Source organism: Schistocerca piceifrons, chromosome 5 (genome assembly GCF_021461385.2).
Source record: "Schistocerca piceifrons isolate TAMUIC-IGC-003096 chromosome 5, iqSchPice1.1, whole genome shotgun sequence".
NCBI lineage: Eukaryota > Metazoa > Arthropoda > Insecta > Orthoptera > Acrididae > Schistocerca > Schistocerca piceifrons.
The window spans coordinates 660780855-660799160 of NC_060142.1; the positions used below are offsets into that span (position 1 = coordinate 660780855).

At 43.0% G+C, this 18306-nt stretch overlaps 1 protein-coding gene across 1 annotated transcript in view; it reads left to right on the top strand.

Moving 5' to 3' along the window:
* Nucleotides 1-18306, top strand: part of LOC124799182 (pickpocket protein 28-like) — a 148798-nt gene that overhangs the window by 99759 nt on the left and 30733 nt on the right. Inside the window, exons 7-9 of the mRNA XM_047262717.1 lie at nucleotides 6876-7146; nucleotides 14615-14728; nucleotides 16840-16990. Coding sequence (XP_047118673.1) covers nucleotides 6876-7146; nucleotides 14615-14728; nucleotides 16840-16990 — 536 coding nt within the window. The remainder of the gene's footprint in view (nucleotides 1-6875; nucleotides 7147-14614; nucleotides 14729-16839; nucleotides 16991-18306) is intronic.

The window sequence follows — 18306 nt, forward strand, 5'->3', positions numbered from 1 at the left end:
CGATACAAACTGTGTGCTTCCTGTCGTTTTGAAACGTTTTGTCACCATTGGGAAGTAAATGTCGTACCATGGGTGGGACCTGTTCAGCCAAAATGGTCACATTATCCTGCGACCTTGCTGAGTACTCATGAAGCCATGGAAAACCACGATACGGCTGTCCAAATCATTACCGAACGCCCTCCATGTTTTACATTTGGGACGTAAACTCGCCGAGAAGTTAGTGTGAAACAAGACTAGCCTGCGCAAATAACTTTCTCTCAGTGTTCCTTAGTTCAGATTCTGCGGTTTCAGCGTCACTTCACGTTTTCCTGTTAAGTTCATCTGCATCACTGATGAATGAACCTGGAACTCCAGCACCCCCTGCAATTCTCGGCTTGTGGAGCTACCTTCGTGTTGTTTCGGTGCTGACGCCTTCGCGAGTGTATTTCGCAGGTGTCCTCCTCTTATTTTCTGCCACGTTCCTCTTCAGTGCACTCCCGATCCCACCCGATCTCACCTTACAATCATACAGAACATCTAACATTTCCTGTCCTCACTCGACGGTTTTCAGTTCAGGTCAACCATTTTTCAGTGCATGTTGTTGTTGTTGTTGTTGTTGTGGTCTTCAGTTCTGTGACTGGTTTGATGCAGCTCTCCATGCTACTCTATGCTGTGCAAGCTTCTTCATCTCCCAGTACCTACTGCAACCTACATCCTTCTCAATCTGTTTACTGTATTCATCTCTTCGTCTCCCTCTACGATTTTTACTCTCCACGCTGCCCTCCAGTAGTAAACTGGTGATCCCTTGATGCCTCAGAATATGTCCTACCAACCGATCCCTTCTTCTAGTCAAGTTGTGCCACAAACTTCTCTTCTCCCCAATCCTATTCAGTACTTCCTCATTAGTTATGTGATCTACCCATCTAATCTTCAGCATTCTTCTGTAGCACCACATTTCGAAAGCTTCTATTCTCTTCTTGTCCAAACTATTTATCGTCCATGTTTCACTTCCATACATGGCTACACTTCCTACAAATACATTCAGGGAAGACTTCCTGACCTATAAATCTATACTCGATGTTAACAAATTTCTCTTCTTCAGAAACGCTTTTAATGCCATTGCCAGTCTACATGATATATCCTCTCTACTTCGACCATCATCAGCTATTTTGCTCCCCAAATAGCAAAACTCCTTTACTACTTTAAGTGTCTCATTTCCTAATCTAATTCCCTCAGCATCACCCGACTTAATTCGACTACATTCCATTATCTTCGTTTTACTTTTGTTGACGTTCATCTTATATACTCCTTTCAAGACACTGTCCATTCCATTCAACTGCTCTTCCAAGTCCTTTGCTGTCTCTGACAGAATTACAATGTCATCGGCGAACCTCAAAGTTTATATTTCTTCTCCATGGATTTTAATACCTACTCCGAATTTTTCTTTTGTTTCCTTTACTGCTTGCTCAATATACAGATTGAACATCATCGGGGAGAGGCTTCAACCCTGTCTTACTCCCTTCCCAACCACTACTTCCCTTTCATGTCCCTCGACTCTTATAACTGCCATTTGGTTTCTGTACAAATTGTAAATAGCCTTTCGCTCCCTGTATTTTACCCCTGCCACCTTTAGAATTTGAAAGAAAGTATTCCAGTCAACATTGTCAAAAGCTTTCTGTAAGTCTACAAATGCTAGAAACGTAGGTTTGCCTTTCCTTAATCTTTCTTCTAAGATAAGTCGTAAGGTCAGTATTGCCTCACGTGTTCCAGTGTTTCTACGGAATCCAAACTGATCTTCCCCGAGGCCGGCTTTTACCAGTTTTTCCATTCGTCTGTAAAGAATTCGTGTTAGTATTTTGCAGCTGTGACTTATTAAACTGATAGTTCGGTAATTTTCACATCTGTCAACACCTGTTTTCTTTGGGATTGTAATTATTATATTCTTCTTGAAGTCTGAGGGTATTTCGCCTGTTTCATACATCTTGCTCACCAGATGGTGGAGTTTTGTCAGGACTGGCTCTCACAAGGCCGTCAGTAGTTCCAATGGAATGTTGTCTACTCCGGGGGCCTTGTTTCGACTCAGGTCTTTCAGTGCTCTGTCAAACTCTTCACGCAGTATCGTATCTCCCATTTCATCTTCATCTACATCCTCTTCCATTTCCATACTATTGTCCTCAAGTACATCGCCCTTGTATCGACCCTCTATATACTCCTTCCACCTTTCTGCTTTCCCTTCTTTGCTTAGAACTGGGTTTGCATCTGAGCTCTTGATATTCATACAAGTCGTTCTCTTATCTCCAAAGGTCTCTTTAATTTTCCTGTAGGCAGTATCTATCTTACCCCTAGTGAGATAAGCCTCTACATCCTTACATTTGTCCTCTAGCCATCCCTGCTTAGCCATTTTGCACTTCCTGTCGATCTCATTTTTGAGACGTTTGTATTCCTTTTTGCCTGCTTCATTTACTGCATTTTTATATTTTCTCCTTTCATCAATTAAATTCAATATTTCTTCTGTTACCCAAGGACTTCTACTAGCCCTCGTCTTTTTACCTACCTGATCCTCTGCTGCCTTCACTACTTCATGCCTCAAAGCTACCCATTCTTCTTTTACTGTATTTCTTTCCCCCATTCCTGTCAATTGTTCCCTTATGCTCTCCCTGAAACTCTGTACAACCTCTGGTTCTTTCAGTTTTTCCAGGTCCCATCTCCTTAAATTCCCACCTTTTTGCAGTTTCTTCAGTTTTAATCTACAGGTCATGACCAATAGATTGTGGTCAGAGTCCACATCTGCCCCTGGAAATGTCTTACAATTTAAAACCTGGATCCTAAATCTCTGTGTTACCGTTATATAATCTATCTGAAACCTTTTAGTATCTCCAGGGTTCTTCCATATATACAACCTTCTTTTCAGTGCATGTGTAGCACTTAAATTCCGGTTATTCTCTCTTTCTCCATCTTCGTTTTATTAACAAAACGAAAAAATCAACATTTTATTTTTAGTACCTTGAAAGAATCTCCTAAAACAAATGTAACTGTTTCCACTTTTTCAATTACTTTGTATAGACTGAAGCAGTATCATTTTTGTACATGTGAGAGTCCATCCCCGTCCTCGTGGGATAAGGCAGACGAAATAATAATAAATAAAGCAAACAGTAAGTGCTGGTCGTCGACGTAGTATATACGAAACAGGGAAAGTGGAGGGGAGGGAAGTTGAAGAGAGAATAAAGCGAAGGAGAAAATGGAGGAAGAGGTGTGCTTTGGAGATGCAACAGAGAAGAGGGCTAGGGATCATTCTGCTCGAATTACTGACATATGCTTGTGGATGTAAATTTGGTTCTTAATCGAGAGTAGTTAGAATACGTGACCAGCTGGAGTAATTCGATAAACTCAGTCGCCTCCTGCCTCGAGACTTCTTTATGTTTAAGGAGATTGTTTCTTAATAATAGCAATCGCCACATCCTTTGGAACGTTACCGCACAAGTTCTTAATATCCAAGGATACCCTTCTAGAGTAGTTCGTAATTGTTCTGTCTTTAATTTTACTGACAAAAATCATACTGGCACACACCGAGTAGTTGCCGTTGTACACGTACTTTTCACTTGTAATAGGTGAACAAGGGCAGAGACACTGTCGAAGAAAAGGAGGCACAGTGGTGAAGTAAGGGACGTGTAGTGCGACGTCACAGATGGACACAGGTTGAAAGTTTTATGGTAGGATAAGTAAACATTTTATCAAGATTATTTTATGACCTCCGCTTTGAAAAATTCAAGTACACTGGCAGAAAAAAGTCACAACATCAAGAAGGAGTTGTGAGACACAAACGATAGTTGTTAGGAGTGTTTCTACATCTGAAAAATTCTACATTTGAAAAATTCTATTCAAATTTCGCACCAGTGGCAAAAGAGTAACGCAAGTAGCGCCTCTATGATGATGAAAATCAGGTTTGCTTTAAATGCACGATGTAACGGTAGTGAGCGTTAGTTACCTTTATCGTGTGTTGATGTTAATCAAGAATGCCTCTAAGGCGACAAAGGAGCTACTATCAACACCCCACTAAGTTTGAACGGGGTCGTGTAACAGGGTTACGAGAAGCTGGATGTTCCCTCTGCGATACTGTATAAAGACTTGCCAGGAATGTAGCCACTGCACATGATTATCGGCAGCGATTGTCGCGAGAATGTAAGGTAACAAGAAGACCAGGCTCCGAACGCCCACGTCATACTTCCAAGGCGGGAGATCATTCTGTTTGGCGTATGGCTCCGGTGAATCGTACTGTACCTGTAGTAGAAATCTGAACAGCAGTTGGCACCACACTGACACAATGAACTGTTACAAATGGGTTACTTTAAGGACACTCCGAGCTAGATGCCTTCCAGCGTCCAATCCACCGACCCCGAACCACAGCCATTGGCGAGTTTAGTGGTTTCAAGCGATAGCTCATTGGAGGGTAGGATGGACGTCGTGTTTTCCGATGAAAGCTGGTTCTGCCTTCATGCCAGTCATGGCCTTGTGTTGGTCAGAAGGAGGCTAGTTGAGGGCCTGCAACCAACCTGTCTGAGTGCTGGACACACTGGACATACACCTGGAGTTGTGGGCTGGGGTGCGATTTCGTGTGACAACAGGAACACTCGTGGTTCCAGAATGAGATTTTCACTCTGCAGCGGAGTGTGCGCTGATATGAAACTTCCTGGCAGATAGAGCACTTGCCCGCAAAAGGCAAAGGTCCCGAGTTCGAGTCTCGGTCCGGCACACAGTTATAATCTGCCAGGAAGTTTCTCTCGTGGTTATCCCACAAACACTGACAGCAAATTGGTACGTCAGGTGATTCGACCTGTTCTGCTGCCTTTCATGAACAACATTCCAGGGGATGTTTTCCAACAGGATAACAGTCGCCCACATACCTCTGTTGTAACCCGAAATGCTCTACAGAGTGTCCGCATGTTACCTTCACATGTTCGATCACCAGATGCGTCTCTAATCGAGCACAGATGGGGCATCATCGGACGACAATTCCAGTGTCATCCACAAACAGCGTTGACCATTCCTGTATTGATGGACCAAGTGGAACAGGCATGAAACTCCATCCCACAAACTAACATCTTACAACTGTACAACACAATGCATGTGTTTTCATGCTTGTATTCAACAGTCTGGCCGTTACGCTTAATGTACCAGCATTTCACATTTTCAATGGCTTATACCGCGGTTCCATTGGCTTGTGATACTGTAGTGTTAACCACTTATACAGGGTTATTACAAATGATTGAAGCGATTTCACAGCTCTACAATAACTTTATTATTTGAGATATTTTCACAATGCTTTGCACACACATACAAAAACTCAAAAAAAAATTTTAGGCATTCACAAATGTTCGATATGTGCCCCTTTAGTGATTCGGCAGACATCAAGCTGATAATCAAGTTCCTCTCACACTCGGCGCAGCATGTCCCCATCAATGAGTTCGAAAGCATCATTGATGCGAGCTCGCAGTTCTGGCACGTTTCTTGGTAGAGGAGGTTTAAACACTGAATCTTTCACATAACCCCACAGAAATAAATCGCATGGGGTTAAATCGGGAGAGCGTGGAGGTCATGGCATGAATTGCTGATCATGATCTCCACCACGACCGATCCATCGGTTTTCCAGTCCCCTGTTTAAGAAATGCCGAACATCATGATGGAAGTGCGGTGGAGCACCATCCTGTTGAAAGATGAAGCCGGCGCTGTCGGTCTCCAGTTGTGGCATGAGCCAATTTTCCAGCATGTCCAGATGCACGTGTCCTGTAAAGTTTTTTTTCGTAGAAGAAAAAGGGGCCGTAAACCTTAAACCGTGAGATTGCACAAAACACGTTAACTTTTGGTGAATTGCGAATTTGCTGCACGAATGCGTGAGGATTCTCTACCGCCCAGATTCGCACATTGTGTCTGTTCACTTCACCATTAACAAAAAATGTTGCTTCATCACTGAAAACAAGTTTCGCACTGAACGCATCCTCTCCCATGAGCTGTTGCAACCGCGCCGAAAATTCAAAGCATTTGACTTTGTCATCGGGTGTCAGGGCTTGTAGCAATTGTAAACGGTAAGGCTTATGCTTTAGCCTTTTCCGTAAGATTTTCCAAACCGTCAGCTGTGGTACGTTTAGCTCCCTGCTTGCTTTATTCGTCGACTTGCGCGGGCTACGCGTGAAACTTGCCCGCACGCGTTCAACCGTTTCTTCGCTCACTGCAGGCCGAACCGTTGATTTCCTCTTACAGAGGCATCCAGAAGCTTTAAACTGCGCATACCATCGCCGAATGGAGTCAGCAGTTGGTGGATCTTTGTTGAACTTCGTCCTGAAGTGTCGTTGCACTGTTATGACTGACTGATGTGAGTGCATTTCAAGCACGACATACGCTTTCTCGGCTCCTGTCGCCATTTTGTCTCACTGCGCTCTCGGGCGCTCTGGCGGCAGAAACCTGAAGTGCGGCTTCAGTCGAACAAACCTTTATGAGTTTTTCTACGTATCTGTAGTGTGTCGTGACCATATGTCAATGAATGGAGCTACAGTGAATTTATGAAATCGCTTCAATCATTTGTAATAGCCCTGTATGTGTTACCCAGACAAAGACATTCCCAAAATTTCATTACTCTACATTAACTATTTCCTGGGGTTGGCATTTTTTCGTCAGAATATTAGTGATTGATCAGTTAGACATGAACGGTCTAATGATGAGGTTCTAACACTCGAGACAAGTATGCCAAATAAATATAATGGAGAGTAAAGTTAATACTGTGGTGTTAATTATGGACCCAAGATTGAGCCCTGTGGTACAGAGTTTTCCTCGATGCCTTTTATTCAGAATTGACGCTGCAGATGTCGCAGTGAGAACAGGTTGTGCCCGCTGTTCCCGGACAGATGCTGCTGCACAACCCAGTGGCGTTCCCCGACATGAGCTCGCAGTTCTTCCGCGTGCCCGTGGACCGCGACCTGGTGGTCACCGTGCGGCCGGCCGTCATGATGACCTCGGAGAGCCTGGTGGACTACCCGCCGGAGCGCCGGCGCTGCTACTTCACGAGGGAGCGCAGCCTCTACTTCTTCCGCTACTACAGCGAGGAGAACTGCCGGGCGGAGTGCCTGGTCAACTACACGGTCCGTGAGTGCGGCTGCTCCGCCTACTACATGCCCAGTGAGTACTGGCTGATCGCACAGTCTGATGACACCAACTCCTGCGCTCAACAGTGATTTAGATGCAACAAGTGCAACTTTTGTGTGATGCTCTTCTCCACCGGTTTCGACAAATCGAGTTTCAGCGTTTAATAAACCCACAGCATACCATAACAAAGCTGTAAATGTCGAAAAACACTCTCAGAGGATCTTGCTAAGTCTGCCCACGCTGTTGTCAAGGTTCGTCATTTATTAGTTTTTCTAACCTTCCACCAAGAACTTGTATGATGGCTGTTCCATCGTCATCGAAGGCCCTCCATTTCAAAAGTATAGTAAATGGATAAAAAGATCACAGTTAACTAGAGGCATCAAATTCGGATAATATCCCAATACGTTTTTAATTTGGCAGTGAAGCCAGACCATATCTACGGTATGCATCCAAATACACTCCTGGAAATTGAAATAAGAACACCGTGAATTCATTGTCCCAGGAAGGGGAAACTTTACTGACACATTCCTGGGGTCAGATACATCACATGATCACACTGACAGAACCACAGGCACATAGACACAGGCAACAGAGCATGCACAATGTCGGCACTAGTACAGTGTATATCCACCTTTCGCAGCAATGCAGGCTGCTATTCTCCCATGGAGACGATCGTAGAGATGCTGGATGTAGTCCTGAGGAACGGTTTGCCATGCCATTTCCACCTGGCGCCTCAGTTGGACCAGCGTTCGTGCTGGACGTGCAGACCGCGTGAGACGACGCTTCATCCAGTCCCAAACATGCTCAATGGGGAACAGATCCGGAGATCTTGCTGGCCAGGGTAGTTGACTTACACCTTCTAGAGCACGTTGGGTGGCACGGGATACATGCGGACGTGCATTGTCCTGTTGGAACTGCAAGTTCCCTTGCCGGTCTAGGAATGGTAGAACGATGGGTTCGATGACGGTTTGGATGTACCGTGCACTATTCAGTGTCCCCTCGACGATCACCAGTGGTGTACGGCCAGTGTAGGAGATCGCTCCCCACACCATGATACCGGGTGTTGGCCCTGTGTGCCTCGGTCGTATGCAGTCCTGATTGTGGCGCTCACCTGCACGGCGTCAAACACGCATACAACCATCATTGGCACCAAGGCAGAAGCGACTCTCATCGCTGAAGACGACACATCTCCATTCGTCCCTCCATTCACGCCTGTCGCGACACCACTGGAGGCGGGCTGCACGATGTTGGGGCGTGAGCGGAAGACGGCCTAACGGTGTGCGGGACCGTAGCCCAGCTTCATGGAGACGGTTGCGAATGGTCCTCGCCGATACCCCAGGAGCAACAGTGTCCCTAATTTGCTGGGAAGTGGCGGTGCGGTCCCCTACGGCACTGCGTAGGATCCTACGGTCTTGGCGTGCATCCGTGCGTCGCTGCGGTCCGGTCCCAGGTCGACGGGCACGTGCACCTTCCGCCGACCACTGGCGACAACATCGATGTACTGTGGAGACCTCACGCCCCACGTGTTGAGCAATTCGGCGGTACGTCCACCCAGCCTCCTGCATGCCCACTATACGCCCTCGCTCAAAGTCCGTCAACTGCACATACGGTTCACGTCCACGCTGTCGCGGCATGCTACCAGTGTTAAAGACTGCGATGGAGCTCCGTATGCCACGGCAAACTGGCTGACACTGACGGCGGCGGTGCACAAATGCTGCGCAGCTAGCGCCATTCGACGGCCAACACCGCGGTTCCTGGAGTGTCCGCTGTGCCGTGCGTGTGATCATTGCTTGTACAGCCCTCTCGCAGTGTCCGGAGCAAGTATGGTGGGTCTGACACACCGGTGTCAATGTGTTCTTTTTTCCATTTCCAGGAGTGTATTATATTTACAGCGGAGATGGAGAAGCACAGTAAGTTGCCTTTCTTAGATGTGCTGGTCGAACGGAAAAATGGTTCAAATGGCTCTGAGCACTATCCGACCTAAAATCTGAGGTCATCAGTCCCCTAGAACTTAGCACTACTTAAACCTAACTAACCCAAGGACATCAGACACACCCATGCCCGACCATAGCAGTCGTGTGGTTGCAGATTGAAGCGCCTAGAACCGCTCGGCCACATCGGCCGGCGCCCACGATCAATAAGTTTAGCAAGGCAATTACAATTATTGGGTTATAGGCCCAGTGACCGTGGATTAACGATGCGGACGTCTATGACTCGCCAACAGCTAAGTGGAAACTATTGTGAGGCAACACTATCTAAGACACACCATGAACTACATTGTTCTTACAGTAACGTAAAAACTTTATTAGAAACAACAATAACTTTCTCGTTCATTGATTTTACATGATTGTAAACTGTCACATTGTAGTGCTATTCAGATTCATTTTCAATAACATTCAAAAGAGTAGTTAAAGTTAACTTTGTTCGTTGAATTATATCTTTCCATAATCATAATAATTTTGGGAACTAATTAACTAATGACACAGTCCTTATTTTTCATTTTTTCCATATCTTGCAGCTTCAGACGTGACTGTATTCAATACACTGGAAATATGAATTAAAATATACCTCCACAGAATCAAAAAACCAGAATCTATGTTAAATGAACAAACAGATTTAGCAAGCCACAGTTATTTCAGTAATTTTAAAGACCTATTGTGAAGTTATGCCATGCATTTGTCAATTGTTTAATAATTAGATCTCTGGCGCTATGAGTAAATTCATCTTTGATCATACCGTGTACAAAAACATCTGTGAAGCGTTTATAAACATGTGTATGCCAATGTGCTTCTTGAGTGAAGTGATATATACGAACAGGATGGAGGAGGAGGAGATTAGTGTTTAACGTCCCGTCGACAACGAGGTCATTAGAGACGGAGCGCAAGCACGGGTGAGGGAAGGATGGGGAAGGAAATCGGTCGTGCCCTTTCAAAGGAACCATCCCGGCATTTGCCTGAAGCGATTTAGGGAAATCACGGAAAACCTAAATCAGGATGGCCGGAGACGGGATTGAACCGTCGTCCTCCCGAATGCGAGTCCAGTGTGCTAACCACTGCGCCACCTCGCTCGGTGCGAACAGGATGGTGAAAAGAATGTATGATGATGCTAAAAAGGTTAAAAACGTTTCTCTTGGATTATATAGTAAGTCTACACTGTTCATTTTTTTCAACTATTTCGCACATATTTTCCGCCTTTGGTTCAAATGGTTCAAATGGCTCTGAGCCCTAGGGGACTTAACATCTGAGGTCATCAGCCTCCTAGAACTTAGAACTACTTAAACCTAATTAACCTAAGGACATCACACATATCCATGCCCGAGGCAGGATTCGAACCTGCGACCGTAGCGGTCGCGCGGTTCCAGACTGAAGCGTCTAGAGCCGCTCGGCCACAGCGGCCGGCATTTTCCGCCTTTGACTTACGAAATTTCTAACCTAACATAAAATATTTTCATGATAGGAATAAAACACGAAAAATAGCGACTGAAGGCTTTTTGCAATTCAAACTTCCAGTGCACAGTTCTTATTATTACAAACGATTACTATTTATACTAATGTGATAAAAGTTACAAAGTTTTGTTTCTTTTCATTTGCTGTTATTGAAAATGTTTCGTTATTTATATATTATGTAAGTGTTAATCTGCATCTGTATGTTTCATTTCTCTGCAATTAATTTCGTGCGAATTACTGTGGTGTATCAATGCATTTTGTGTGCTGTGCATTATCCTCCCTTACAATAGTCGGCAGAAGCTCTCCAGGAATTGTTCATTTTGTTTAGGAGAACACTTTACCAGTGACAATCTCTTTGATTTGTGCTAATGGTTGCGTTGTGTTAACTCAGGAAATGTAAAGTCTTCCTGGTTTCCGCTACCTTAAAATTGCCAGGCACAGTAAATTTAGGGGAGATAGATCGGGTATTGTCTGAGTAAAGGACCACGGTCCGTTCTAGCTGACTCGATGTGGCCACGCTATACATAGCTCCATAATGGCATCTCCAAAGCAGGTGCACTCCAAGCAGAAGGCTATTGTTACTTTCTTTCGGCGGAGAACCAGAGCATCACAGGTTTTTATAGACGCCTGCTGAACATCTACAGAGTACCGGTAGTGAACGAAAGCAGTAAATCGTTGGGCAAGACATCTGATATCATCGCAACAAGATCGTCCAATATTGTCTGTTCTCCCACATTACGGCTGGCCGCATGTAGCTGTGACTCCAGCAATACTGGAAAGGAGGGACACTTCCATTCGAGGTGATCGATGGATCACAATGAAACACCTCACTGCACAACAGGATGTCTCTGTTGCTAGAGCTGACACATTCGTCCACCAATTCGAGTACTCAGAGGTGTGTTCCCCGCTGGGTTCCTCGCCACCTAACAGAAGCTGATAAAGGAAAACGAAGGACTATCTGCGGGGAATTGCTTATGCATTACGAGGTTGATCATGACAATTTTCGTCAACATTGTCTCAAGCAACGAAACATGGGTTCATCACTTCGAACCAGAAACAAAACGGCAAATCGTGGAGTTGTGGCATCACTCTAGCTCTCCTTCGAAAAAGTAGATCAAAGCTGCACCCTCAGCCAGTAATGTTTTCGTGATGGTCTTCTAAGATACTGAAGGGTTTATTTGTTTGATGTCCTCCCTCATGGAGCAATAATCGTCTTTGAAGTGTGTTGTGCTATCCACAGGAAGTTGAAGAAACGACTTCAGCTTGTTTGTCGCTACGGAAGTTGTAGGGAAGCAGCCTACTCACACCGTAGTAAATGCACATCAGTCTTTCCATTGTGTGCCAGCCAGTCCACTGTAACTAGCTCTGACGTCATAAATGTTGCGCAATACTTTAAAAATCAAATAAATAACCTAAAATGTTTCTAGCATGTCAGGAGTAATACTAAATTAATATGTGTTGAATACCAGTTCAATAACTTTAACCATTTTCGAAATTTGGACGTTTTTCTGTAAAAATCATTGGCGCAACAGAAAAGAGCTAGAGATTTAAAAATTTATACTTAGATTCCTTTTCAATAATAATTTAATAGAAACAGTACTTTGGATCTCAAAAATTAAGATTTTAGTTGAAATTCCGAATTTTCTGGTTTTTGTCTTACAACTTAAGGAAGCAAGATAGATTAAGTAGGCTAATAAATAAGGCTAGGACGTTTATATTTAAGTAGAATGGAGATCCGCTATAATCATAAAGATGTGTGAAGTTTCATTTAAATAACTATAAAACTATAGCGATAGCGTATCTTAAAAGGGCAAGTTCAGAGCTCGTCTATTGCGTGCAGTGTAATTAAATTAATTCTCTCGCCCAAAATATTTAACTTAGCCACGTCAAACTTTTATTATGATTACTTACCTGTGTGCTGAATGCACATTTAAATTAAGAGCTTCATCGGCCTTCAGCAAAAGAAGCTATAATTTATTCGGTAACTTAATGTGGTGCATTACTAGCCCAGCGGCTAGTCGGGAGAGCCGATGTGATCAGGCGTTCCCTTAGCCGTCCGCACCGCGGCTTTATATATAAGAACGCTGCGCGAGGAAGCAAGGCCCCAGTTCTCTCCAGACTCTGAATAACACGCCATCGTGTCGGGAGTCGCGTCGCGTCGGTATCATTGCTACAAACAGCCTCGGATGCCGTATTAAGTTACTCGAGATACGCGTAACCATGAAATCATTTGCGAGTGAAGTGTTAATTCTGGGTTGACTTTAATTATCGATCTTCAGTTTGCGTATTGTCGTATTTTCACGTGCCGTCGCGGGACAAACATTCTACTTTTATTTAGCGTGGCGTTTGATGAAATTAATCATCAAATTATGGCGAGCATTCATTTAAATATTCAATTTGGACAATTATAGTTGCATCAGCGCATTAGACTCTGAACTGCTCTGTTAGTTAGATTGTGTGGATTCTTTTGTTTTCATCTGTGACTTTCAGAATACAGAAAGTTTTTTTTTTTCACGGCCGTTTTTGATTATAAATCCCAGACAATCTCCTAATTCCTCAGAGCTATAAGCTGTAACTGTAAGTGTATTCTCAGATGAAGTGGGCACTAGGAATTCTAATTACAGGCTTCACGTTTTGCTAATCACTTTCTGGTTGCCAATATTGTAGTTAGAGAGCCAGTGTTGAGAACGGCAAAAGACAGCATAAATAATAGGAACTGGTTTTACATTCTACAAACCAAACAACATAAAATTGATAACGATAATTCCTATCAGCCGCCCCACAAAGTGCAAACGGTCGTCTTCTCCATGACAACATTAGGCCTCACACAAGTCTGCGCACCCAATAGCTGCTCACGAAACTTCATTCAACTGTTCTTCCTCATCCACCTTACAGCCTGGATATCACACCTTCCAGCTTCCATATGTTTGGCCTAGTGGAGGATGCACTCCATGGGATGCAGCACGTGAGTGATGGGGAAGTTATTGATGCAGCGAGCTGTTGGCTACGACGTCGACCTCGCAGGCATACAGACCCTCTCAGTAAGTTGGCATAAGGCTATTGCACTGAGAGGAGATTGTGTTGAAAAATAGGGGTTCTGTAGCCAAAAGAGAGGGAAATAATATGGTGTATTAGACTCCCGAATAAAAACAACCTGCTTTCAGAAAAAAATGTGTTGCATTACTTATTGCATGCCCCTCGTAGCTTTAATATATTGCACTTAAATGTACAAAAATCGAAATATTTAAGAACGCCACACAAAACACAATCTCATGTCTAACAGCACAAAATAAATTCTGGCATTATGGTGGTCTCTAGTTGCATCCCTTCAAGTGCTTCCAAAACCAGCCACTAGACTGAGATAACGATAAAAAAAAAAACTTCGTGTGTTCGTAGGTACACTAGCCGCCAGGTACAACATCCTCATCTGCCGCAAGAAGGCCTGTATTGCATTGAGATATACATTGATACAACGAAATTGTTACTCGTTTATATCTTTCCAGAAGTGATTTGGAGTGGCAGTCATTAAAAGAAAGGCGTATTTCGTTGCAGCGACATCTTTTTACAAATTACAATAATCAACATTCTCCTCCGAATTTCAAAATACTTTGCACACTCCTTTCACCCGGGGGGAAATAACCATGATGATAAAACGAGAGAAATCAGAGATCACATGTAAAAATTTACGTGTTTATTTTTCCCACACGCTATTCGATGAAGTTTTAAAGTGGTTCTATGAACCCGCTACTAAAAACTTAAATGTTAATTGCAAGATAATAATGTAGACGTACGTAATTTATGTTTAAATTTTTACTACTAATAAACAAGAGGTGTTTTAAACGAAACTGATAAATCGTCTCCTCATTCGTTACTTTTAGTTGGAATCTCAAAGGTGTAGGCACCTCGGGCCAAATGAAACTAAATGTCCTCCAAAATCTCCACTCTTCAATTAGAATAATTGTTCTTTGATAAAAATTTAATTAATTGTTGATTTGTTGTTTCTAGACTTATTTGCAAGGACTGTTGATAGCGTTTTTACTTCTCTTACATTACAGGAGAGAAGGAGGTGCCGATCTGCGGAGGTTCAAAAATGCCCTGCGTAAAGGAAGCGCAAAGTAGGCCTGCAGAAAGCCCGTTTACATTGCTTGAACTTCACGTGCTCCTGAGCTGTAACGTTCTCTCCGAAAGATAAAGTTTTTTACATATGTCACAATGCACTGCAAGCTAACGCTGTACTGAAAATTAAATATATGCATGAGGGACGTTACAACCCAGACACGATAGCCTTTGGGTTTATGTTAGCGTCTGCTGTGTAATTGAAGCTTTTAAGGTTTCGTTTATGTTTTTGCTTCCAAATGAATAGACTAGAATATTTATTCAGCTTCGAACATGTTTACCTGTAATTGGTGTCATCATATGTTTTATAGTTACAGCATTACAGTTATTTTACAATTATCTTTGCCTAATTTTGTTGCAAGGAGGCTTTTACGTAAGTATCTACTTCAGAAAAGTACATTGTAACACAAACTGATCACTTTTTGCAAACCAAATGCAATGTGCCACAATGAATCAGCATATCATGTTAGTGTCTTTGTATCTAAATAATCCGTACACAATTATAATAATCATAAATTTTATCTCTATATTGCCTTATGCAATATGGCACAGTGAATCAACATACCACACTGTTAGCTTCATAAAATATTAGGTTACGATTTATAATTTAGTATAGTCTCATGTCAAAATTCCGAATCATCTATTAAACATTCTTCAAATTCTTTCACTGTACAGAAGGCTTTGCTTTTTATCCACTTTGTTATTACATTTTTGAATTTATTCAGGGACACTGGATGGGCATTTTTAGGTAGTTTGTTAAAATATGTGTCACCAAGATATTTATAGCTATTGTGAATCTTTGCTAATCTGACATGGGGCTTGTCAATTGCCTGTCTCTGTCTCTTGTTATGATGGTCTATTGACACAAGTCAAAATTAACCAGGTTTCCTTTCGTGTATACTAGGCAACTACAAATATATAGACTAGGTACTGTCATAATTTTCATTTCCTTGAAGTGGTGTCTACATGATTATCTTGGTGTGAGTTCTGCAAAGCATCTAATGACCTTTCTTGCCATTTAAATACAGTCTTAGATCCAGGTGAGTTTCCTCATAGCAAAATTCCATATGTCAGAAGGGAATTGAAGAAAGCAAAGTATGCATAGAGCAACAGAATTTCACTTACATGGCCTCTCAGCTTGTACAGCAGATAAATCACACGTGTGAGTCTGGAGCATAGCTTATCTGTTTGTGTATCCCAGCTCAAACTTTGATCAATATGGAATCTAAGAAGTTTCACTGGTGTATTTTTGTTCTTGGGGGCATTCAGATTAAAAACAATGTTCTCTCTTATGCTATTATTTATGCATAGTGTATTAGCCTCAAACCATGAGGTACGCACACCTACTGCTATTCCTACATTCAGCTGTAATCATCCATTTAGCATTCTGAGCTATTAATGTGGTGTCATCTGCATATAGTGCAGTATCACAGGGCAATATGAAAGGCAGATCATTTACATATATAATGAACAGAAAGGGCTCGAGAACGGAGCCCTGCGGCATTCCTTTTTTAACGGGTAAAGGATCTTATTTTTATATCATCTGCGACATAAAGTTACACTATAATATTGTAAATAGCTTTTTTTAGCTGTTTTAAGCCAGTTATTATTTATCACCTTTTCTAACTTTCTTTTTTTATGTTTGTGATGGTTCATTTATTTCCTTAATTAGCATCAGTGTTTTAATTGGTAGCAATAATTTTCCGATACTTCTTGCTTTTGTACGACTAGCAACGTGTCTGATCTTCTGTTACACACAGCTGCCAAGAATTTTTAAGAAATAAAGTGCCTGGTGTTGGCTTATAAGACGCATAATTGGCTTGTGGCATTTGACTACATCACAAGTTGCCTCTGAATTGCAATTCTTAACTTGTATTTTGTTACCGTGCCGTCTTTCTGGGTGCATCTGGACAACTAGTGATTGTAATTATTGCCTGTGGACACTCTGGATGGCCGTAGTGACTGAGAACTTTACTAAGCAGTTTTAATTTTTAGTTGATGTAATGAATGTCTGTTTACCTTCTAGACACGAATACCTTTTACTCGTCTTATTACATTAAATTTTATTATGTATCACCCAGTTTCTTTATGATGTTCAGTGTTCTACAAATGCCTGTTGTTGGAGTTGCTGCCATGTTACAGAAACGTGTTGTGTTTTCCACAGGTAGGTTCTACGGTGACACTAAAAACCTCACAGCTTGCCAGTGTCTACCGGGCTGCGTTGAGATAAACTACAACATTGAGACCTCACAGTCTCAGATTTTATGGAGGAAGTACCTGGATTTCAACCCTGACGCGATGCAATTTTTTCAGAAGTTAGTGCTCCTTCAAATATTTTTTATTTTTGGAAAATACAAACTTGGCATAGATTTCCTCCTGACCGAATGCACTTTGTATCTGGCTACAAAGAAGAAATGAATTCTGTAACGTGCTCCAGCCATTCTTTTGACAAATGAGTGTAAATATAAAGGAGACTGAGGCGACGAAAGTCATGGGGGTGCCATATGCACATATACAGGTGGTGGTAGTATCGTGAACACAAGGTATTAAACAGTAATGCGTTGGCGGAGCTCTCATTTGTGCTCATGTGAGTCATGTGAAAAGGTTTCCAACGTGATTATGGTCGCATTACGGGAATTAACAGACTCTGAACGCGGAATGGTAGTTGCAGCCAGACGCATGGGACATTCCATGTCGTAAATAGTCAGGAAATTCAATATTCCGAGATCCATAGTGTCAAGTGTGTGTCGAGAATACCAAATTTCAGGCGTTACCTCTCACCACGGACAACTCAGTGGCCGACAAGCTACACTTAAGGAGCGAAATCAGCCACGTTTGCATAAACTTGTCAATGCTAACAGACAAGCAACACTCTGTGAAGTAACCGCAGAAAACTATGTGAGATGTACGACAAACGCATCTGTTAGGACAGTGTGGCGAAACTTGGCGCTAATGGACAGTGGCAGCAGACGAGCGACGCCAGTATCTTTGTTAACAGCACGACAACTGGAAATATTGACCCGATCAGATGAGTCCCGATTTCAGTTGGTGAGAGCTGATGGTAGGGTTAGAGTGTGGTGCAGACCCCGCCAAAACCATGGACCCAAATTGTCAACAAGGCACTTGCATGCTGGCGCTGGCTCCGTACTGGTGTGGACTGTGTTCGCATGGAATAGACTGGGGTCATCTGCTCCAAGTGAACCGATCATCGACTGGAAATAGTTATGTTCGGCTACCTGGAGACTGTTTGCAGCCATTCACGGACTTCATGTTCCCAAAGATGTCACAAGACCACAACTGTTTGCGACTGGATGACGGATATTCTGGAAAATTCGAGCGAATGATTTGGCCACCCAAATCGCCCGACATGAGTCCCCTGGAACATTTATCTGACGTAATGGAGAGGATAGTTCGTGCACAAAATCATGCACCGGTCCCGCGCCCGGGTTCCCGGGTTCGATTCCCGGCGTGGTCAGGGATTTTCTCTGCCTCGTGATGACTGGGTGTTGTGTGATGTCCTTAGGTTAGTTAGGTTTAAGTAGTTCTAAGTTCTAGGGGACTGATGACCATAGATGTTAAGTCCCATAGTGCTCAGAGCCATTTTTGAACCATTTTCATGCACCGGGGATAC